Source organism: Lates calcarifer, linkage group LG4 (assembly GCF_001640805.2).
Source record: "Lates calcarifer isolate ASB-BC8 linkage group LG4, TLL_Latcal_v3, whole genome shotgun sequence".
Taxonomy (NCBI): domain Eukaryota; kingdom Metazoa; phylum Chordata; class Actinopteri; family Centropomidae; genus Lates; species Lates calcarifer.
The window spans coordinates 4,816,407-4,840,835 of NC_066836.1; the positions used below are offsets into that span (position 1 = coordinate 4,816,407).

Below are 24,429 nucleotides of genomic sequence, written 5' to 3' on the forward strand. Positions count from 1 at the left end.
TCAAACATCTCTTATTAATATTTGACCGTTGGGGCTAACACGATCTCTGACATGCTGGTATACTGTACAAGATAAAGTGATTTTGCATCAGTGGAGCTTTAGATTCAAGATGCAGAGTGCTGTTTAATCATCATTAAAACATTTTTAGAACTTATGCTCATTAAGAGTGAGACTGACCTTTATTTGTTAGCTTGCATTAATGAATAAAACCTACATCAGTTTACTCTATTGTCGTGGTATTCATAGTTTCAAGCTGGATGCTGAACAAATGTGTATAGTATTATTGAAAATTTATCAAGAATGTGTACATTTGATGTAACACTGAAGCCACATAATGAATATTTTACTCAGAGTAAACAATATACAAATTTAATACAACAATGGGGCAAGCACACAGTGAATAATGCAGGAAGTGTCAGGGGAAAGCACAGTTCAGCAGTTTTAAGGGCAGTAGACTTAGACTTTATTGAGTACAGTATGTGACAGTATGTGAGTGTGACACGACCAGAGGACAGGCTGGGTCTTCTATTCTGTCTGCACATAATAGAAAGTAGTAAGTCCGGGATTTGGTGCAGTTAAATATTATATATTATGTAAAGGATTCTTAACAATGTATCCACTTAAAAAGCAGATACCTTCCCCCAATTGTTAATCGCTGAAGGTCCACAGCTTGACAACTGAAGTTGTTTTACCAGCACAAATGTCACACTGAGCCTCGAACACAGGTTGTCCTTGGTCAGGAATGCCAGGAGTCTGTGGCGGCCAAAGATACGACACAAGTTTGGCTAACTTGTCAGAGCTCATTGCGGTTGGCTTGATGAGTGATGCACTGGGACAGCCAATTTACCCAAAGTGTTCATGCCAAGTAAAGGAGCTCTTATAATCAGCCGCAAGAATTATCCCAAGATGCTATTAAAGGAGGCACTAATCCGTGGTGCACTTGACCACACATTCAGCCCTCAGCCATCATGGTGCTTAGATAAACTAACCACAAGGTCAAAGCCGCAGTAAAGCACCACAGAGAGCGACTTACTCTGACACGAAGGGCTCTGGAAGTCTCAGAGTGCTGTTTGAGTCCTACCGGCAAACAGCAGCGGTACCTTTAAGAGTGGTTATCGCTCTGAACCCTCTCAGCCCGGAGGCAAACCTAAGGCTTTTTTTCTTTTCTAATAACTGATGTTTTCTGAGATGCTGAACTGGCCATCCAGCTCTCAAATGACAAAAAAAAGATGCCTATAGTTGCTTGCTTCTCTAAGCTCATGTATTGCAAATGTGTGTTTTTGATGCTACATGCAGTTAGTTTGCTCGCCTCCTCTTCTGCATCCTTTTTTCCCGTGTCCCCCCTCTTTCATGTCTTGATGGGAGTTCCGCCGAAGCGCACTTAAGCAGATGTTCTTCCTGCAGAAAAAAAAAAAAAAATCAATTCCACCGCCGGTGCAAGGATGTGATAACGCTCCACGCCGAATATAAACCTGTCTCCCGCTTGACAATTTGGTTCCAATTAAACTATTTATACACGCCATCTTTTCAGGGGTGAGGAGACCGCTTTGAGGCATATCTTCTTATGAGATGTTCCCTCCGTTGGCTTGGTCTTGTTGTCAATTATGCCATATTTTTGTTTTGCTTGAGATTAGGTTGAGCGAGCACTGGCATGTTTTGAAGTGAGCAGGAAGGGAGGGGAGCACAAAGCACAGTTGGGTGCACTCAAGGCCGCAATAACTTAGCCCGGCAAAAAGCGCAGGAGTGGCTGTGTGCGGCATTACTTACCATAACGAGGGGCCGAATAATTTAGTATATGTCTCCTGTTCCTGATTCATGTAATCGCCTGACACCCTCACTGAATGCAAAGAGCGGAATTAGCCTGCACCCTCACCCGTTATCAAGAGAGCACTGTTAAATACCATAATTTGAGCCAATTTGAATACTGTTACACACCCAGAGAGTTCACTGTTCAGTGGTTTTTGTGGTGCACCAGTTCCAGCTTCAGCCTTTAGAATCCCTTCATTATGGTGGGTCATTTGTATTCTCTTTCTCTTTCCCTCTGACCTGCTCATTTCCATAATGCCTGTCCCATTCAAGCTTGTTCTGTACCAGCAGATACATATGCATGGCGTTAAAAACTGACACAGATACCAACAAAAGAGGGTTACAGTGCCATTAGAGGGATGAGACAGTGCTCTTGTTGTTGCTTTGACCTGTCGAGAGCCACTGTCTGTCGTGGTCTCTTCATCTTTGCTGGTCCCTCAGGTCGTGCAGTCTCTGGATACCAGGGCTGCTACTGACTCATCGCTCTTACATTGGCCTCGCAGTCATGCAACCAGATAGCCATTTGTCTGCTTTTTTTGTCCCTCTGACAGCACGACCGAGTGTGTGTGCGTGTGTGCGAGTTGTGTCTGTGCTTTCAGAAAGACAGATAGAGATATATAGATAATCTGACAAGCAGAGAAAGAGATGGGCGGGGGGAGATAGAGAGAGAGAGAGCGAGAGAGAGAGCGAGGCGAGTAATGCATTTTGTGGGTTTATCTGATTTGTGTGTTGGTGTGTGCCACTGTTTTTGCTTGTATTTTCATATAAGTGCTGCATCTGTCTGACTTATCTCTGTTGCCTCACTGTCGCTCTGTCTTATGATTCCCCCCCCCCCCCCTCCTGTTACCTAGACGATGACCCCTTGCAGCCGGTGACCTCAGATGAGACGGTGTCCGTGGGGGGCACGGTGACACTGACCTGCCGGGTGGCCGAGAGCGACAACTCCTCACTGCAGTGGTCCAACACTGCACAGCAGACCCTGTACTTTGGAGAGAAGAGAGGTGAGGTGGAGGGAGGGAGAGAGGGAGGGAAGGAGGGAGGGGTGAGGAGAGACTGGGGAAACAGGGAAAGAAAAGAAGCTATGAAAGTGTCAAAAAGCAACCCTATCTCCTCCAAAACACATTCAAATGCTGCTAATTTGCCTTGCCAAATATGTTTTGCAAGGAACATAAATGCTGCCTAGATTATGTTCACCATCAACTTTTTTCCAGTCCAGAAAATGTGACACTCCACCACAGAGATGTTGTAGGGGAGAGTCTGGGTAGGGCAGCTTTCTGTATTAAATGCATGTCTTTGACAACAGAGATATCTTTTTGTTGTAGGTTGTGTGTAGAATTATGCCCATGGTTTGGACCAAGATCGTAGTCAATGCTTTTCTTTGTTTGCTACAAATCAGTGTTGATTTTTTTCAATATTTAATAGTCCCCTAACCTCAACTGCTCTGAGTTGCTTAAACGAAACCACTAGACCTTTAATTTCCAAGAGCGAAAACGAAGCTAAACCACATTTAAACATGTTGACAGTCAAAACATTTCAGATATGTTCAGTATGAACATTTTGCATTGGTGGTAAACTGATACTTTCAAAATACATTTATTACAGCTCTGTTTACACTTGTTATTTCACCAGTCACTTCTCCATATAAAATCCAGATGCAATAGAATGTACCCTTTGTTTACACCAAGCCTCGTACAGAGTATGCACCCCCTGTTGACCACATCCTAAATCAGATTACAGTCTGTCTTAGATTTCCCAGGATACATTCAAATGAACTTAGGCCCCTCTGCTGTCCAGAGGGTGGTGGTGATACACCTGAATCTGTTTGGTAACTGCAAAAAACACCAGGAGAAAAATAACTTATTTATACATAGTAACGAATGAACTGCATTAATGAACTATGAGTGAGGCAAAGGTTTCGCATGAGATTTCTTTAATGCCACCCCCTAAACCATACAGATCATTAAGTGATTGAACCAATCAGGGAGCAGATAAATGCTTCAACAGCTTGGTGCACTTTCTGTACGGTGCAAACTTCTGTATAACTTTAGCTGCTGTTAACACAGGGGACAGACTGCGCAGAGTTTACTCCCACAGACTGCTTACTTAGGTAGTTCCACCTGGGAGGAGTAAAGATTATATACACCTTTTAAACATCTGGCTAAAACGCATCTCAAGGAATCAGAATTCAGTCTTGAATGCATTTACATTTTTGACATTTGAAAGATATTCAGTCTGTCCAACTGACGTATTTTAAATGGGGTCTGTGTTGATAATAAAAATCAAATCTTACAGAGCATATTTGCTAACAAATGTTACTTCCATATGAAGGCAGTTTTTAGGAGACAGGGTTACAATAGAGATGTTTGTTACTGCTCCTTTGTTGAACAAGACACTAATAATTACTTGGTACACATCAGGTCAAAAGCTTTGTTCGAGAGAAAAAGCCTCAAACAAACACATGGGGGGACTGAGATAGCAAACAGCATATTATTGTAATACTGCATGGTGCCAAAAGTGCTCAATAAGTGCCACAAATCAAAACAGAGGACTATAAAACAAACCTCAATGTCTGATGGGCTAAAGTGCGTCAACATGTTCAATTCAAACAGATACTTTTTTCTTTTTTTTTTTTTTTTTAAAAAGTAAAACTGTCGCAGCTTTTTAATAATCCATTTTGCGTAACTTGATGGCCTAACTGGCTGGAGAGCCAGGCCGGGCTTTTAATGATATTTTGAAAAGAGAGACTTCCCACTCTGCGGTGCAGTGGTCCGACATAACACAGCACAGCCTGTATTTTGAAAAGAAAAAAGAGGTGAGAGAGACGGTTAGTGGTGGGGAAAAACTGACACTGTAAATAAGGACTGACATTATAAATATGGAGTTTTGGTACTAATGATTACTTTTGACTGTGTTGACTCAAGCCAATGGTTCAAAACATTGTCAGGAGTGTGAAAAGGAGCATACACACCAGCTAGTTTGAGTATAAAGACAGGGACATTACAAGGCTGTGATTACAATAAAACGATGATTTCTTTTTTTTTTTTTTTTTTGACATGATGAAAGAAATGATAGCTGAAGTCAGAAGACTTTAAAGAAACTTGAAGTCTGATGGGCTGAAATGTTTGCTCCAACTTTTTGTGATCTGTCCCTCTTCAGACATCACACAACAGACTTGGTACATTGGAGTGAAAAGAGGAGAGAGTCGTACAGATGGAAGGAAGGAGCGATGGGAGAGTTAGAGAATTAGAAACAAGGGCAACGAGAGACAGAAAGACTCCCTTGTGCACTAATACAACGCTTAACAGCAGAAGTGAAGTGATACAGAGATGGAGTCAAGAATGGCGAGAGCAGAGATGGATGGAGGGCCAGCATTTTTGCAACAGACAATTTGGACAACAGAGAGGCGAGAGAGAATGAGGGAGGGAGGTGGGAAAGGACAAATGGAGAGATCAGCAAGTCTTTACTCCAGATGGAGCTTCAACCACAGAAGAGACGAGGGAGATAGAAAGTAAGGCTCTTCTGTGCAATAACACTTAAAGCCTGACCTCTACGTTGGAGAGAATTGAGAGAAGTGTTGGAGGAGGAGGAGGAGGAGGAGGAGAGGGAGAGGGAGAAAATAGGAGGAGGGAGCGAGAGGGAACAGCAACTCCCCACTGCAGTGGTCCAACATGCACAGCAGATGCTGTACTTTGGAAAGCAGAGAGCTGGGAGGCAGAGAGGGGAGAGGAGGATGATGGGAGCTCAGAATTCATCCATTAAACCATGTCCTCTCATCAAAGTGCAGCAGATGGAGAGAGAAAGGAGGAGAAACGAAGATCTTGTTTTCCGAAAAGCCAAGACGTAGGGAGATAGAGGAGGAATGGAGGTAGTGATTGATCTAGGAAAGATGAGAAGTAATGAGGAAGGACAGGGTGGAGGAGGCAAGAGAGGAGTGGTAAACAGAAGAAAGACAGCAGTTTTTTAGGGGGAGATTAGCAGATGGAGACGGGGAAGGGAGGAAAAAGAAGAATAAAACATTTTTGACTCAGTCTGAGTGCAGAGTCAAAATAAAAGTTAAAAGATGTCCAACTTTATCTGTTCAGCAGTTAGGAACAGGAAAGATTTATGTGTTTTCTTAACTGTGCTTAAGTTTCAGTTAAGTTTAGACACTTCTTCGTTAAGGTTAGGCAACACTTGAGGTCATGTTTAGATCTGCAGTAATTGATACTTTTGACTTCATGGGTCCAGCACAGTGAGCTTTAAACAAAGACATGTGGTTGCAAGGATGACCTGATGAACTTACTCTTATATCCCCACCATGAATACCTTCCTGAGGAGGAAGATGGTAAATGGTATCTTCATCAGCACAGGAGATTACACCCAGTTGTAAATTCTTGAGATGGGTCACTGCTGTTATTGTACCCCAAGTGTTTACTCAGTTGTACAGTAATGTTCTCTGGCAGTTCAATCAGAGGGCCAGAGGCATACCACAAAGTATAAAAAGGAGGTGAAACGTTTGGTCGGGGGGCACACCTTTGAACTGCTTACTGCTGTGTGGTTCTGTGTGTTGCTTCCTCTCTGTAGAGATTAAACATTTGGTGCATGCTACCTTGCCAGTCTTGTTCTTTGACTCTCTACAGGCAGACCGGGAAATTTCCATAACACAATAAATGTAACTCCAGTATTCTGTAACTCTCCTGTCAGCTCTGTTGTGGACAATATCTGATTCTTTAGCTGCTAAATACTTCAGCATGTTCACAAGCTAGTCTCTAACTTTGCCTGCTTGCTGTTTGGTGCCCGGCAGGTAGCTTGGTGGTTTTTTTTTTGTTTGTTTTGTTTTGTTTTTACTGAAAACAGCTGAAAGTTGTGTGTAGCAAAACCAAAACAGTGAGCTGAAAGACAGCAAAAAGCTCTGTAGTGCTGAGAAGAACTTCAGACTTCTCTATGGTTATTTAATGAATTGTTAATGTAAAAATATTGACCAGTGCAACTTTAAGGTCAAGGAAAGATTGTGATTGTTAAAAGAAGTCATTGTTGACTATAGGAAACAGCAGCTTCTTGTCCAAAAGTCATTGTATTGTACAGATATGATTTGTTTGCTTGTAGGTATAATAATTTGTGAAAACGTTCTGCTTCTGTGGGTCGATGTGGAAAAAATTGTCAATACGGGAAAGACGAAGGAAGGACAGAACGTTTAAGAAAGTAAAATAAAAGGTTGGTGGGATCTAAAAAGTGAGGCAGCTTGGAGAAAAAACAGTGACTGAAATGATCCAAAAGATGAATTGGAAGAGAGCAGCAAGTCATCTATGCGGTTGGCCCAAGGAGCGCAGCTCAGACAGTGTGCTTCAGACTTAAGACAGCAAGACATGAAGAGATGAGAGTAAGGAGTACTAAGAAAAAGAAGGATGTACCAGAACAGGGAAAGAAATAAGACAGATGATTGAAGAGAGGAGAAAAAGGAAGGGAGATGGGGAACGAGAAAAATCAGGACTCCACACCAGTACGTTCAAACACTGCACAGCATGCATAAGGCTTTGGAGAGTCGAGAAAAATGGATGGGTGGAGGGAGTGGAGGGAGTGGAGGGGGAGGGAGCGATGGAATGGACGAACAGCGTGATGAGACATGGAAGAAGAAGAAGAGAATGATGAGTGACAACTCCTCACAGTGATGACTGCCACACTGCAGAGTATAAAATGCACTACGGCGAGATCAGATACGGCGAATTCAGAGGCCTGAAAGACAGAAGAAAGAGATAAATAACCAAAGACAGAGGGATGGATGGTTCTCCTAACTTATTACTTTAAACTGGAGTAAGAGAAGAGGAGGGGAAAACAAGGGATGTGGTGAAGAAACTGCATGGAATATAAAGACAGAGTGGTAGATATTGCATTATACTGTAGAGAGAAGAGAAATGAGTTTGTGAAAATGATGCAGGAGGATACAAGGAAAGGATTTAATTGGTAAAAAAAAGGTTCTTATTCACAAATAATGTGAAAAATGAAATCAGAGCCAAAGCTGTGGTATATGAAATGTTGATGTTTCTGGCATAATCACAGGGTCACATTGATTCAATCCAATTCTCTGTGGTAGATCGAAAGCTCAAGCTGACTTTTATCATTACTCAGGCAGCCAAAGCCATTGATATCAGTTTAATTTGACCCTGCTTCACACAGATGAGAGTCTATACAGAGGGATGTAGACAAAGAGGAAGGAACAGAGTGGGCACATTTTTAAGAGACCTTTTTAAAGCTACATGGAAGTGAACAGAAATAGGGGGAAAAAACAAAGTAAAGGAACAAAAGAAGAAGAAAAACAGCTTGGTTCCAGTGGAGCAGAGCAAAATGAGTGTCCTGCAACTATAACTGCCTAGATAAAGATAAAGCAAAGCAGGAAATTAATTGTTATGGGACACAAAGCCCAGTTGTGTTTATTAAAGCAGATGCAATGACAAAAGAAATGTTTTTTACAACTAATCCTGTCCTGTATTAATCTGAGCGTGAACATTTAGAGCAAAGGAACCTGCATCTCCATGGCAAAAATAAATGATCTGATATCTGTAGCCAATTCAAGATATTTTGATACATTTTAATTCCTTAATTCTAGATAATTTATTTTAAGACCCTTTTAAGGAACCACAGACACCCTGGAGGGAATGTGTGGGAGTGGATGGATGGATGGATGGATGGAGGGGAGGAAAAAAGACCTAGTGTTGCTAATAGAAGAGATTAGACAGCTAGAAAAGCATGAAAACAGATGGGTTCTTAAATTAATGCTTGACTACCAAGAGACAAAGAGAGAGGGACATTGAGACAAAAGGGACGGACACGGGGGAGATAAAGACTAGCAGAGAGAAACCAAAGCACTAAAATCAAGACAGAGAAAGTGAAACAAACAAGGACATTGCATTTATATATTTGCTTTTAGCTGATGCTCTCATCCAGAACAATTTAAACTAGCCGACAATTAGCATTAATACAGGACACCAGTGAGGACTGTCAGAGTTTCTTCCTAGGTGACTCAACAGCTTTAGAGCGGGTGAGTAAGACTGCTCAAGAGTCTGCTAACAGTTCACTTGACATTGTGGTTTGGTCAACTGAACTGCAGGCTCTGGGAGTAGGCAGGCTTTTAACTACTGAACTCCAGACTAGGGCTGAGTGATGTAAACAATATGAACACAGATCAGAGCAGGACATTTTTTTGATATGAAAATGAGAAACTTCAATAAACTGTTATAGGTTAAACTGCTCTACAACATACTGATAACCCATTCCCAACATTAGAAACAGAGCCGTGTCTATCCTGTTATCTAGCAGTGTTTTGGCAGTGGATAGTCTCCTTCCTGAAACAGGGATTGACGGTCAACAGTCAGCAACCTTAAAGTTAAAAAGCTGTTGCAGGTAAACAAAACACCAAGGCTTTGTGGTGTTGATACTTTGACTAAAGTTTGGCTACAGTATGAATGAGGCAGTGTCAAACTGACTAAACTAACATTTAGTGTTTCCAACACAAAACAGTAACAGTAAACAGTCAACTGAGCCAAATATATTAAAAACAAACCTTAAAATGTGAACATACATCCCTCTGGATGCTTGACATCTGTTTGTTTCTAACATGTTTTTCTGTGCAGTAAACAAAGTTTGTCCTGATGTTACATAATTTATGTGCATCTTTGCAAACTGTGCAACAGTTGGATGGAATTGGATTGTACTTTACCGCCACAAGTTAGATCGAATGCTCTCACCAACAGCATTACAAAACATTTATACAAGATGAGCACAAAGTCTGAAATACATATTACATAATGTGGATACAAAAATATAAAGATTACCTTCCTCCATCCTGAAAGGATTATATGACAGTGGCACAAATAGAGCACTGTATATTCACTTGCTAGCCAACGATTAACTTTCAGCTGGAGAAATGAGGATAAATGAAGATATTTGTTTTGGTTGGTTGTTCGTGACTAAAAATTAAACTCTTTTGGGAAAACTCAAAAACTTTCTTGTATGATTCAGGAACTAATCCAAGGTTATCCAGCACTGAAAGCATATACATCTGCCCACTTCAAGAACTTTACCTTTTTCATGTTTCCACCTGTGCCTCCACTACATAACACTCTCTTACTTCAAGGACCATGATATATACATATAAGCTGTGTTCAGTACATAAAATTTCACAACGCCAGGCACATGGCTTACACAGAGAAGTGAAACCACAGTGCTCAGACAATAAAAGTAGACCTGCAGTGCAAATACTCATAATTTGAGGTTTGCAAACACATTTCCTGACCAGCATAAAAATCATATATTTGCTCCCAGTCCATCTATAATTTTATTTATTTGTCATGTGTGGTTTTCTTCCTTTCCATAAAAGCATATCAGCAGACATCAGACAGGCTATCTGCCTCAGTATAATTTAACAAGGTAATGGCTCTCTGGTGATTTACAAACCATGGTAGACGGGAATGCTCTTGCCTAGTGGGGGGATATTGAGTAGGCAGACTTTAACTGTGGTTAAAATGAGTCTAACTGGTAAATCATTTAATTAAAAATGCACACTAAGCACTTTTGAAGTTTATAGTGTTAAACAATCTCAAGTGAAACAAGCACAACACAGGAAATAATGAAAGTGATGGTAAGATCCCCACTCAGGCTCCCAGAGAACGAGACAAACTGACAGTGACTGCTCACAACACAGAGCGAGACGGTACTCCACATGCAGGGCGTGAGTTGTTTTTTGACATTTTCTGAAAAACTATTGATCCACATCGCATCAGTCAAAGTTTTCTTGGTGTCTGGGAAGGCTCTCTGGAGAATGTATTAACAACAACCATCACAGGGCTGAAAGACTGCAGGAGAGACTTTTGAAATCTAGCACTTGAAAGGAGGCTTTTTCTATATTTTCTCTTTGTATCATCTAAACTCTGTATTTTGCCGTGTGTCCTTAAAATAATCACATGTAATGGCAGACAAGCTCAAGGAGAAGAAAGAGACAGGTGCACAGAGAATTCAAAGTTAAATAAAACCCAATTTATTTTTGAGGTTAATGAAGTAAATGTATGAAAAACATCTCCCGTGTGATTCTGAAATTGGCCTTTCGCTTTCCTCCCATAGAAAGAAAAAATAAAAATCTGTAAACTAGACATAAAACAGTAGAGACATGCATACCTTAGTAGTGTGTGTGTGTGTGTGTGTGTAATTCTTAGGTGCAGTCTTTTTATTTTTAATTTAGTGAATAAACATTTGGGCTTTTTTTAGGTTGTGCCGAAACACAGATCCATAGAAAGAAAAATAAAAAGACTGCAGTGGAGTTGAGACTGTGTGGGTTTTTCCCTCTGATGTTTACCTGCTGTCCACTACATTACGATTGCAGTTTTCCTTTAGTTGTGCTACAATCCTTCATTTTAACCGTAAACTGGTTGACCCCAGAGTCCTAACCTGGGGGGAATAATTTGACACGGCAAATTATTCACTTTTTTTTGCCCAGGGGCAGATGAAAAGGTCGATATGACTTTCATGTCTCTGCACCAAAAATGAAGCCACAGTCAGTAGATGGTTAGCTTAGCATAGACGAAGACCAGAACGAGCCAGCCTTGCTCTGTCCAAATGGAAACAAACCTGCTTTCCAGCTCCTGTTTTCCTGTCCCCAGTCTTTGCTTGAAGCTGATTTAACCATCTCCTGACTCCACCTTCAGATCTAACGCACAGATATGAGACTGGTATCGACCTTCTCTTAACTCTCAGCAAGGCAACAAATAAGCACATTTCCCAAAATGTCTAACTCTTCCTTTAAAGTAACCTCTTGCACAAGTACAGATGGACCACAAAAGCTCACTCTGCCTGTATAAAAATAGAATAATGGAAAGTCCTGCGCACACATACCACACCCCCACAATCAAAGTTAGTTAAATGAAAACACTATGAGGACATAAAGGGTCATCAGGAAGAGAGGTGAAAATATTCTCACTCTCTACTTTGCATGAATCTGATCCTTTAGCTTAAATAAATGAGCAGTGAAGCAGCTGAAAGCAGCAGGCTGATACAGTGACAGCCATTATTATAATTGCTTCCTTGACTTTTTTTCTGTAAAGGTGAGTAAAGATGAGAAAATAATCTATGCTCCAGCATTATACATTTTACCCTGTGGTACTTTCCTTTTAATCCTTTTGCACCAGGCTGAGCAGCCAGCATGAGCAGTGTCTTCTCTAGGTAATCTAGCTCTTAGGATGTGTCATCGGTCAGTGTTATTTACCAGAAATCCCCAATGGACATTTTTCACTTCTGTAAATACTACATGGCAGGATTTCATTGGCATGTTGCGCGAAGCTGATACACCGTTGGGAACATTTCTCTCTCAAGTTTCAACTGGAACTAATGCCTCCTTGCTTCAATTTGCACCACCTTGGGCAAAGTGTGCTTCATCTCACTCCGTTTGCCTCCTTCCATTGATTTTGCATATATTTGCGCTGCCGCCTCTAAATGATTATTTTTTAATTCTGTCTGAAGGTGGAGTGAGTGAGATGAGTGGATTGAGAGGGGAAAAAGAGGTGGAGGGGAAAGGTGGATAAAACAGACAGAGGTGTGTGTTTATCAAGTGTTTCATAGTTGGCACACTGATCCGAGATCAATTGACGCTCTCAGATCAGCGGGGACGGTATGATCAAGGGAAGCCTGCGGTCACTGAACCCAGATCAGCTGTCGGAAAGGACGGATAATTAGGGAGCTGGAGAGAATATTCAGAAACAGATGGGAGGATGGAGGCGACGTGTGGGAGAAAGAGAGAGAGACAGTGAAAGGAGGAAGAAGGGAGGCAGTCTCTTTGGATAAGAGTGTCAGCTAAATGCGTAAAATGTAGAACAAAATGAGCGAGTGAGAGAGGGGGAGAGGTGGAGAGAAAAGGAGAGGGCTAAACAGAAGAGGAAGGAAGGAGAGGAGATAGACAGATGGATTGGAAGAGGAGTGGAGGGCTGGAGGTGGGGGGGTAGAGTCAGAAGAGTCAGAAATATAAAAATATTGGTCTGTAACTGATGTACTTTGCTTCAGCAACATAGGTTTCTCCCCTGTCGTGCCCATAAAGCACATTTGAATTTTAGAGAGTTCTCGGCAGAGTGGAAACTTGGTTGGAAAGGCATAAGGAGGCAGGAGGCAGATGAAAAAGGAATATATGTATGTGCGCTCAGTGTGTGTTGTGAGAGAATTCCTCTCTTCCTGAATGTTTGAAGTTGAAAGAGCATGAGAAAGATTGAGGGAGGAGGAGGTGGAGAAAGAAGACAAGTAGGCGAAAATAGCTGCTGTGACCAGATCAACAGTTGGACCTTTAGGGAGTATCAAGTCTCGAGTTTGAGCTGCAGACAAGAACCACTGTCTGGCCCAAACACACACACACACACACACACACACACATACCCAGGCAACAAAGATACGCAGACGCACTGATGTACAAAAAGGTTTGCAAGCTGATAAGCAGATCCTGTACTCTGTATGTAATCAACACACACATACACACCCCGTCTTCTTAGCCGAAAGCCTTTCTGACAGCACTTAAAACCCCTTTACACCCCTGTACACACTGCATGTACACACTGCATGTACACACAACGTAGCACAGTCACAGGAGATGCTATTTGCAGAGGTATTTCTTTGACCTGTTGAAAGTTTTCAATTATGCTCAATATTCCACAGCAAAGAAACACAAGAGTCTCCTTGATATTTTAATGACACTACAGGGCTGCTGGAGACACTGCACAGTGCGCCAATGTCTATGACCAAAGCAGCTTATTTGTAGCTCAAATGTGGCTGTTTTCTGCTCTGCCAGTTTAACACACTGGTTCTAATTAGCTTAGTCTGACTCACTGGATGTAGAGTGTTGGTACAAGCCTGCCATTGGCTGCATATTTCACATGTCATTCTCCTCTCCTTCCACTATCTGCATATTCCTGTTTTAAAATCCTCATCTGTTCAGGAAACAGCAAAACAACCTCTGAGCTAACAACCTACACACTGAAAATGGCAAGTTTAATAAAGATTTGGATTGTGCATTCTGGCAGGCTTGCCTGCTTCTTTTGCAGGGAATTGGCCATTTTAATGAGAGCGCTCACCAAGGCTAGTGCAGGGGCATTATCACTGCATCCTGGGTTTAGAGCTGCTCAAGGCGATTGTGATTGGCTTAAAGAAACACAAATAACTGATACCAAATGAATATTTAATGCTGCATTTAGTTTGTTATTGATTCATTTTATTTTGTTTGTCTATCATGACACATTTCACCTAAAGTAAAGCAGGAGATTGAATGCTGCAGTGTTCTGCTGCTAATATATGCCAATGGGAAGTACTGAATTAAAGTTAAGAAGGTACAGCATTTTGTGTTAAAACAAGCAAGTGCAGCTACAAAGTATCTGTCATAAATGAGTTGCACCTTTTCAGTATGATGTCTGTGAAGATTCCTAATCATCCAGGTCATGGTTATCCAAGAAGGGCTGAAGGGATCGAACACAACCAAGTCCAAATGTCCTTGATTCAACACCACTTGGACGCTTTTCTATCTGCTTTCTGCTGAGCAACTCTGAATAATATTGGAAATTTGGCTGCCAAAGTGCAGACTGCTTTATAGTAAGATGCTCTGTTTATGAAACACCGTAACTATTTCAACTTTATCTTTGAGAAACCATGTTTTTTTTCTGTCTGGTTAGCAGATGGCTCCAAATTCTGTGACACCCATAAGCCTCAGCTGACGTTGCTATGGAGAAAAACACAGTCTGCAGTAGCAAAATTCAGAATGTATCATTGTTACAAGTCAGTGTACTGTATTTAAAAAAACAACTGAATGATTTAAACTCCAAAATGTTTTCTGTTTTCATTAGTTTTTTACAAATGCACACTATTTAACTTTAGCTTGTAGCTTTTGGTGCACCCAGCATTACATTGCATTCTCTTTTTTTAAAAGGATATTTTTGGACATTTTATGCCTTTTATTAGATAAAGACAGTGGAGAGATGACAGGAGAGAAAGAAAGAGATGCCACAAAGGTATCTAGCTGGACTTGGACAGGTGATGTTGTGGCTCATGGTTGCATGGTTTTAGGATGTACTCACACTAGGCCTAGATCCATGCCGTGCCTGATCATGTTTGACCTGAAAAGTCTAGTTCATTTGACTACTGTGACAGAGCACGGTATGCTGATCCATGCCCTGGGTCCGCTTGAAGAGGTGGGCTCAGGCACGGTTCGGTTGGACTCTGTGAAACGGTACACATCCAGAGTGAAAGCTAGCCATGCCTGAGCCTGGTACAGAGTAACCAGGCCTAGTGTGAGTACACCGTTAACCTCTAAGCTATGGGCCTGCCCCTGGGTATTATCTTATGTATGTGCTCATCTTTTATACTGACAATTTCTGTTTTATTTGGACCACTTTTTTGCCTGTCGAGAAATGGATTTTTTCTGCTTTTCAACATTAGAAATCAGAGGAAGCGACTAGAACATAGACTTCCAAAAGACTTCCAAAAGTTTCAGTGTGTCAGAGGTTGTGAACTCTAAGCTTAGATGTTCAGAGTTTCATGTCCATCCAAGTCTTGGACGTGCTCCAAGTGTCAGTTGCCTAACATTTTTTTGAGAAAATGAACTATATTCAACAACTATATATTCCTCTACCCTACCACACACGCACACACACACACACACACATACACACACTGTCATCCATTAATCCAGTTTATCTCAATAAAAATTCATTATATTCTTTCGCCCCCAGAAACCAAAGTGTGACCTATCGGCAGACTATTTATGGTGCTCACATTGCAGGCTAAACAGGGCGAGGCACATGTACAATTTTCAGGGGCGATCGATGCGCCCCCGTAACTAGATATCATATAGTTTTTGAAAATCCATCACACCTGTACTCTCAAGCAATATACATCGTTTCTAATGAAAAAAAGAAGGAACAAAAAAAGCGAGAAAAGCCTGGAGTCAGAAAAGATTAGAAATGGGTGAGATGTAAGAGAGAGAGACGAAGAAGAACAAGAGAGAGGGAAAGAGGGGAGATTGAGGAGAGATGAAGAGAAGAGAATTAAGGAGACTGATAGTTGAGCGCAGGGTCCAGAGGGCATGGATAAGTGTGTGTGTGTGTGTGTGAGTGTGTGTGAGAGTGAGTGAGTGACCGACCATATGCCTCACACACACCCACACACACAGAGAGGGTAGCTCATGAAGACAGATGTAGTGACCTTGCTTAGTGATAAGGCATGAAGATAAAGTAGTGTTGGATGAAATAACTGAAAAATACCAAGAGAAACAGAGGTGTGTGTGTGAGTGTGTGTGTGTGTGTGTGGGAGTGCAATAGAGAAAGACAGGCGGATTGACAGATGGAGAGATGGAAAGACAGAGATAATAGTGAGACAGTAAGAAAGACAAAGATGAAGAGACAAACAGACACAGATATGGCTCAATACTGAGAAAGGCAAATAAACAATAAGATAAGGCAAACAAAGGCTAACCATAACACAATATTAAACTGCACATACACACACACACACACACACACACACACACACACACATTTTGGACCAGCCTACACAATTTTCCAATCTAAAGATTTTCTGAATAAAATAATTTAGTGACTTGTTTTTTTGTTTGTTTGTTTTGTTTACCCTCATTGTTTGTTCTCATGTCACTGCTAATGTTGTTGACAGTCTTGCTGCTGATTTGCACACTGGCTAACATTGGTAGCTGCATTAGCATCGGATTCTTTGAGAAGAGGCCTTCTGGCTATTTGGCTAGTCAGAATGCTGTGTTACTGTTGATATAGTAGGAAAAGCTAAAACCTTGTTACAAAACTTAAAACTTAAAAACAAACATCTCCTCGCTAGCATGTTAGTTGACTGGCTAACATGATGCTAACAGCTTTTTCCTTTATTGTTTCTGTTGTTTTCATCTTGGTTCTGATAAGAGTTGTAGTGTTGTTAACAAAACTACAGCACAGCTAGAACTAGAGCTTGAACGTAACTATTAACTGCACGCATCCCTCTTAACTTAGAAAAGCCTACATTCAAAATTTCCATGAAACAGCCAAGAGAGGGACGTATGCAGGTAATCCATGGGGCCACTTTATCTGTTATGCAACTGCAAACCCACACTGAGTCCCCATGTGTTACCTACGTCACACCCTCAGAAGCTTCCTCCATCTACTTCTAGCACCAATAACAATAGGCTACCTAATATATAGCGGTTAGCTGTCTCTTCTCAAACGTCAACTTCTCCTGTTTCAGAATTAAGACCGGGGACAAGACAAAAATAGTGCCACAGTAACTTAAAATAACTTTGAATGTGGAAACAAATCTATCAGACTATTCACTTTACTAAACCACAGTAGTATTTTGCAGGTATCTGCTTTCTTTTAGTCTGATTGTCGTACATTTAGTCATCATTTGTGGAGAGCCATCTCTGCATGATGGCGCCAGAGAACAAAGCTGGAAAGCCTTTATTAAGACAGAGAGATAGACTGTTAGACATCTAGATAGACAGGCAGATAGGAAGGTAGGGAGACAGACAGCAATCACACTGCACAAACACCGTAGAGGTCAATGCTATCACGGAAACGAGCGGTTATTTCGTCGCATTTCATCATCATCATCTATTTCGGTCGCTTGCGCTCGCTCTCTCTCTCTCTTTCATGGCTGGATTTCTCATTGATGACAAAGCCATTTATGTCTCTCTTATGTTCTCCTGCCTCCCTCCTCTTCATCCTCCCCCCACTTCCCTCCTCCTCCACCCGTCCCTCCCTGTCTCTCCCTTATTCTCCTTGCTATTTATGCTTCCTCTGTTTTATTTTTCACAGTTTTTTTCTTTCTTGCACTTTCTTCCGTCTCTCATTCTCAATTTGCGTCTCCTCTCTTTACTCCCCTCTTTGTCTCTTTTTGCCTCGTTTGGGCTTACATCTCAGCTATTTTTTCCCTCCTCTCTCACCTCACCTTCATCGCTCCTCCTTCTCCTCCTCTTCCTCCTCTCTCTCTGTCTTACATCATTTTCTCTCACCTCTCCCCCTCCCTCCTCCTTTTCATTTTACCTTTCTCTTTTCCATGATTTAAATTCTGCACATCATCTTTCTTGCTTTCCTTTTTCCCTCTTGCTCTGCCCTCCCCATCCTTCCTCGACCTCCTTCACAGGCTCTCTTCCTCTTTTCCCGCCTCTCTTATTTTTCTCACTACATTCCCACTGCCTCTCCTTTTCTTTCCATTCTTTCTTTCCCTGCTTGCTCCAACTTGTGGCTTCCAAATTCTCTCCTCTCACTTTCCTTTTCATCCATTTCTCACCTTTTTCCCCATTTCACTGCTCACTTTATGTACTTTTTTTCCTTTCTCACCCTTTCCCCTCTCTATATACCCTTTCTTCCTTTCCTTGTCTCCATCACCCTCTTCCCTTTCTCTATGCATTCCCCCCTTGTGTGTTTTCCTTCTTCCCTTCCATTTCCGCTTGTCTTCTTTCCCTTCATATCTTATTTCCTACCTCCCCACCCGACACGCCTTCCTTCCTCAAACAACTACTCTTACTTTCTCTCCCTCATCTTTTTCCCTTGTTTCCTCCTCCCTTCCTCTGACTCCCTCCTCTCCTTCTGCCTGACCCTGTACACATCTTCCTCTCCTTCCTCATTCTCCTTTTTTTCCATCTTTACTCAGTATCAAAGTTATAAAAGTTACAAAACAAGAACCAAACCGCTACAGTAAATAAATAGTCATTTTAAAATGCCAGCTTTATGGGACTTAAATTTCCTTAAATGATTCATAAAGCAGATTATAAGTGCACATTTCTGATTACTGACATTGTCTTCTTCTTCTTCCTCCCTCAGCGCTTAGAGATAACCGCATCCAGCTGCACCGCTCGACACCCACCGAGCTTTCCATCACCATCGCTGACGTGCAGCTGTCTGACGAGGGCGAGTACACCTGCTCCATCTTCACCATGCCAGTCCGTACCGCCAGAGCCACCGTCACCGTGCTAGGTGGGTCACACATGTGCATGTTGGGGGAAAATCTGTCATCTTGATGTTACAGAGGCTGCAGCTTTTCCAGACCTTAAAATAAACTCTGGACTATTTGTATCCAACTGTCAAGAATATTTTTATTTTAACTAATAACTAAAAAAACTTACAATTTTGTCATTGTGATGTAAGTAAAACTCCTTTATTCTATTAATTCTAAACTTTCTATCTGTTCTCGAAGGAGGATCCCTCTCTGTGAGGCCCATCCTGTGGTTTTTTCTTTCCTACCTCTGCTTTTCTAAAAATTGTTCTTTGTTCTCACTGAGACCTAATGGTGCAGAATGACACTCTTGTCTTCCTTGTGTTCATACTCAGGCATGTCTCCTTTGAGACTGATTGATGGTTGTACAAATCAGCTTGACTGCAGTCTGTCTTAATTTCTCTCCAAAACCTGTAGGATTCTGACAAATTTAAATGAATGATTCGAAGCCTCTGGCATCTTTTCTTATTTTCTCCTCAGTTGTCATGTTGTTTATAACAATTTTAACAAGAATGCCCACTTTTCCTACCAGTCGGTTTCAGTCTGCTCGCAGAGATTGCAGTCGAATCAAATTACAGACCACTTTAACTTTAAAATAGCAACAAAGTGGTTCAAATTCACCTTGATGCACCGCTGTGGCATTGACCTACCCTGCAGAGTTTACCCTCTCTCAGAGCAGAATGACGTTTGACCCTGTGGATGTCTATTGTAAGTGTGACTTGCTAGGAGAGGCTGCCTGTTGGCATGAGGCAAATTATTGCTACTCCACCTGTTTAATGTGTTTCCATAAAGTTAGGGGACTTTTGAAAGACCAATTAGAAAACAATGTCTCCAATCAGTGCAGTAAAGGTGAGATATCCTGACATTTAGTCTTTATTAGGGGTAAAGCTACTAAAACACTGGGTCCTACGATGCTCATAATGTAGCTCAGTTGCATCTTTTTGTTAGATCCTGTATTCGTTGAATAATCTGATCATCATGTGTAAAATTGGTCGAGCTTCCCTTTAAAGTAAAACTGTTATTCTGCCAGTGTGCAGTGTCACAGATGAATTAAAAAATAAATTGAGACACTTGAGACTCGGAAAATGATGCCTTTAACACTGCAGTGGACTGTAATGTTATGATTTCATAGCTTTTCCTGTGACACCTACATCCAGACTCCTGCCTATAGCATTAACCTTTGTGTAAGGTTATGACCTCATATAACTCATGTGTGGAGATAAACCAGCTCCACTCATTCCTTTTGAGATGGATGTTATTACCTATGTGCGATGCCTGCCTGCCTGCAGCCTGCTATAAATTGTGGTCATCCTGTCAGTGGTGAGTGGGCCTGTGTATTGATTGGGTATTGGACTAATCGGCTTTGGACCCCCGCAAACCATCTTTGAACTATTGATTTTTATTAGTCAAGTTGTTATTGTTCCTCAGTGTCAGCTAATTCTGGCTGTATTTCATGGTTTCTGGAAGATGAGAACAAAGCAGCGTGCATGGCAATGCTGTAATGTACCAGCTAATGGCCATACAACCACAATGGAGACCTACTGTGTACATGGGAGAGACAGCTGGTCAGATATTCCTGGGAAGTCGTGGTGAGCAGGTTTACGGCCAACATTTTAGAGCATCCAGTGCCACCTTTAAATTGCTGTGTAATGATATTGAGTCAGTGTTTGTGCTGATCACAAAAAACCTGCATCCATATTTATTCCACAAATTGGCTTTTTTTGCATACCCTCTGATGTGGCCAAGAATAAGTTTTTACTGTGAGTTTATTTGTGATATTGAGGAGGGTTTATCAGTTTTTTCCATTTCCTCTCAGCTTTTTTACTGTAATTCAATACATCATAATTTGCCAACAAATTAAACTTGGATGAAAACCCCGAGCTGCAGCAGGTTTCTGCCTAATTCTCTTGGAAAATGCACTTAGTGGAAACCAGAGATGCTAAAATTTTGATATTTAGGGTGGGGCAGGGTGGCTTATGTTTATGGCGGCTGTTATGTAGCTGAAAGGCCACAGGGCTGTTCCCCAAAATTTGGGGTTTGTCAGTCGGCAGCTGTGGAAGCATCCTTGAATAAATCATTTTGTTTATATTTATTCAAATGTTTTGGCAGTGCTGCAAAGTATGTCAAAAAGAATGAAATGTAGTTCCTCTGGACAACAGCATGAGCAGTGCGCCTAAAATGTTAATGTGATTTGTCTGTGTGTATGTGTGTGTGCACGCGCGTGTGTGTAAAGGGGGGAGGGTATTGTGTATGTTCAAGCAAGGGTGAAGGCGGCTCTACTTCACCTCTTTAAATTCAAATTAACATGAGAATCACTCCTCCATATTTCTGCCAATTTTGCAGTAATTGTGATTCAAGCATTTTTTATTTGCTGTAATTGACGGCTGTGACACTGTATTCTGTGTTCGATAAATATTTCATGACCCCTGAGAGGGAGCCAAACCATTAAAAATGTATGGTAAAATGTCTAAAACGCACCGACCCCTATGGGAGAATCAGCCAAAGATATCAAGTTTTGGCAGAGCAGTGCCCATGTGTGAGTGCTTTATTCTTGTTTTGACATGTGCGGTGTTGTGACAGACACACACACAAACACACATAAGCACATAACTGCTGAACATGGTCAGTTTTAAATGGTTGTGTGTCTAGTAGAGTGAAATGTGTGGCATGCCTCTCTGCTCTCTCCTGAGCTAAGCAGAGAATAATTTATAATGGCTTTATTCTCTTTTATTCTCCTTGTAGAGGAAAGGGTCTCGACAGGGCTTCTCCAGCCAATTCTATATGTGCAGTATTATTCCCTCATTAATATTCAATGCTACTTTACTGCCAGAGAGCTTCCGCACACAGTGCACTACATCAAATACTGCTACATTAAACATTGACCACATTTTTATTTTTTTGATCTATACCTTGGTTAGTTCACGGCACTTTATATTGGTACTTATCTATCTATCTATCTATCTATCTATCTATCTATCTATCTATCTATCTATCTATCTATCTATCTTTTAATTTCAGTAATTGGTACAAAATCTCATCAGTTTTAATGAAAATCAGTTCCCTATCTATTCTCTAACTTCTTGTCTAACTCTCTTTGCTTCTGCTCTGTAAGCGTCAGCTCCATGTCTTTCTCTATCTTCCTCTCTCCATCACTCTCTCTCTCCTCCCTTAATGCACAAGATGGCGGGATATGCAGTTGACGGCAAAACCGAGTGTTAATTGTCTTCAAGAGTAGAATGACAGTAAACTCTGCCAGCTCTTGGAGAAAAATGTCGTCCACAGTGGCTCCAGATGGAGAAAAGTTGATTTTTCCTCTCTTGCCTTTGACCATGATGGTGGATATGTGAAATATTTGGCAGAATGGATACGTGGATTCCTTCCTAGGCTTGCATTGTTTTTACTTCAACTTGCGCTCCAAGTTAAAATAGTAATTAGGCAAAAATGTTTCTTATTTTAACTGGAATGTGGAGGAACACCTCTGGGAAAGGAGGATGAATCATGAAATTTTGGTTTGGCTGGGGACATCCTAGTGTTTCACTTGACGGCTTGAATCTGACCTTTGGCTCATGTTATCTCTCTGTCCCTCTCAGTTATTCCTGCAAACACTCACCCAAGGCTCCAGGCCCATCCGCCCACCCCCCAAACATTTAGCCTGACTGAGTCATTCGTACTCCTATTTTGGCTTTTAGCTAATGAATTCTGAGAGTGGTATTTAATAATCTCAGCAGAATATAATTTACTTGACATTTTGAACCGACCTGAAGTGCTGAGAATGAACAGTCACACGCTAGTATTTACCACACTGACTTGAATTGTAGAAATGCCAAGCCTGCCAGAGGTATGGAGAGCCCACGCTGCTGATTTAAAAAGGATAATGCTTTATTATTTTTTCTTCATTGAATTAATTGCGTTGCCATGTTCTTCTCATTATTCAGCCATCCTGCCTTTTAGGGGTTTGCTACAAATGTTGGAATGCTTAATATATGTACCTCAAGCACTGTTATGAATGTTAAGTCAATGAAGGATGTTATCATTTTCTATATTCAGCTTCTATATTCAGCTATATTCAAGTCTAAAAATGTGGTAAGCTACAAGAGTGATATGTACTTAGAGTCTGACTTTCTTGCAGTGAATTAGTAAAGATAAGATTAGACACAGTAAGATTCCACTGTGTGATATCATGGAACTTTCCTGTGAATTATGTATAACTATTGACATTTTTCAATCAGTTGAGACCGTGTGCAATGAATCAATGATAATAAACATACAGGAAACAGACAGACTAATACAGTGTATTTTACCATACAACTAAGGATGCACATATGATTGGACCCAGTACTAACCTAATTACAATGAGCAGATCAGGTATTGGCAAGAGGTTACTGATTCACATTAAATACACTTTCTTTGTCAGTATCATTATAAAATTAAGTTTTTCTTTTATCATGAACATCCATTAATTAAATTTTTACAAGAACTTATAAATATTTGTTTAATGTTGTTCTATGTTTGGCTGCAACTAACAGCTATTCACCTGTAAACTGGAGGACCTAATTAATCTCATTATTTTTTAATGAATCATGCCTATAAAATGTCAGCATGTACGGTTGTTATTTCTGACAGCCTAAGGTAATTTACCGCATTCAGGTTGTTTTATTTGTTTTATTCAGAATCTAAGGATATTCAGTTTACTGTCATATAAGACAGAAATCAGCAAATCCTCACATTTGACCAGCTGTAGTTGTAGATTGCCCGACATGTCCTTCAAACTGAACAACAAACTATGATCCATAAAAGCTACGACAATCAGGTGCTCCATTGTCGTGGCATTTCTTTGTATTACCCTCCAATGCTGTTAGAAGTGACGGTTACAGAAAGGATCCATTTGATTGGTCTCTGATCTGCCACTGCTACTGTTATGCTGTAATCAGACTACATGATATTTGTTGTCCTTCACAATGGTCACCATGTCAGATTATGTAATTATAGTGCCATACATTTTTGCAGCTTTTTGGCTGGGAGACTGGCAACACTACAGGTTTGAAGCCGACCAGTTATCGTTCATGTCCTTGCATGTTGTCTGGCAGGAGGGTCAAGAGCATGCCACACCAACTGGTGGCAACATGAACCTAACGCCATGTTTACACGAGAACCTGCTGTGTCATCATGAAGGAACTCGTAGGAGATGTTACACTTGGTAGCAAAATACCTACCAAGGCCTGTTTGTTGATTCCAACGTTCAGGCCTGACACTGGAAATTTATGGTCATGACAACTTTATGTCACAATCAGGCTCATTTTGTGTGGTATCAACTTGGCCTATAAGTTTACACACAAGGAACTATTTGGTCAAAACTGATTGTTAATGATTGTGGTCATGAGTAAGAGAAACAACAGTGACATTTGGTAGGAAATTGGGTGCAAATATCACTCTCTCTTGTTACATACCCAGCCCTCCCAGTTGAATGGCAGAAATGACATAAAGCTACTTCTGCCTTTGCTTCAAAGACAAAACAGTTATTATTTGTCTTAAGTGGTCATTTGTTGGCAAACAGAAATACTCTGGTGCACCAGACCTGATTGGCACTGATGGGAAGACAGCAGGTTTGATGCTTCTGGAAGGTCAGGGTGAACAGAA

At 41.1% G+C, this 24,429-nt stretch overlaps 1 protein-coding gene across 3 annotated transcripts in view; it reads left to right on the top strand.

Annotated features, from left to right (window-relative positions):
• The window catches only part of cadm3 (cell adhesion molecule 3), an 83,375-nt gene that overhangs the window by 31,834 nt on the left and 27,112 nt on the right, over positions 1 to 24,429 (top strand). For all 3 annotated transcript variants that reach the window (XM_018678164.2, XM_018678162.2, XM_018678163.2), the window contains exons 3-4: positions 2,658 to 2,807; positions 18,621 to 18,773. In XM_018678164.2, the coding sequence (XP_018533680.1) occupies positions 2,658 to 2,807; positions 18,621 to 18,773 (303 nt within the window). The remainder of the gene's footprint in view (positions 1 to 2,657; positions 2,808 to 18,620; positions 18,774 to 24,429) is intronic.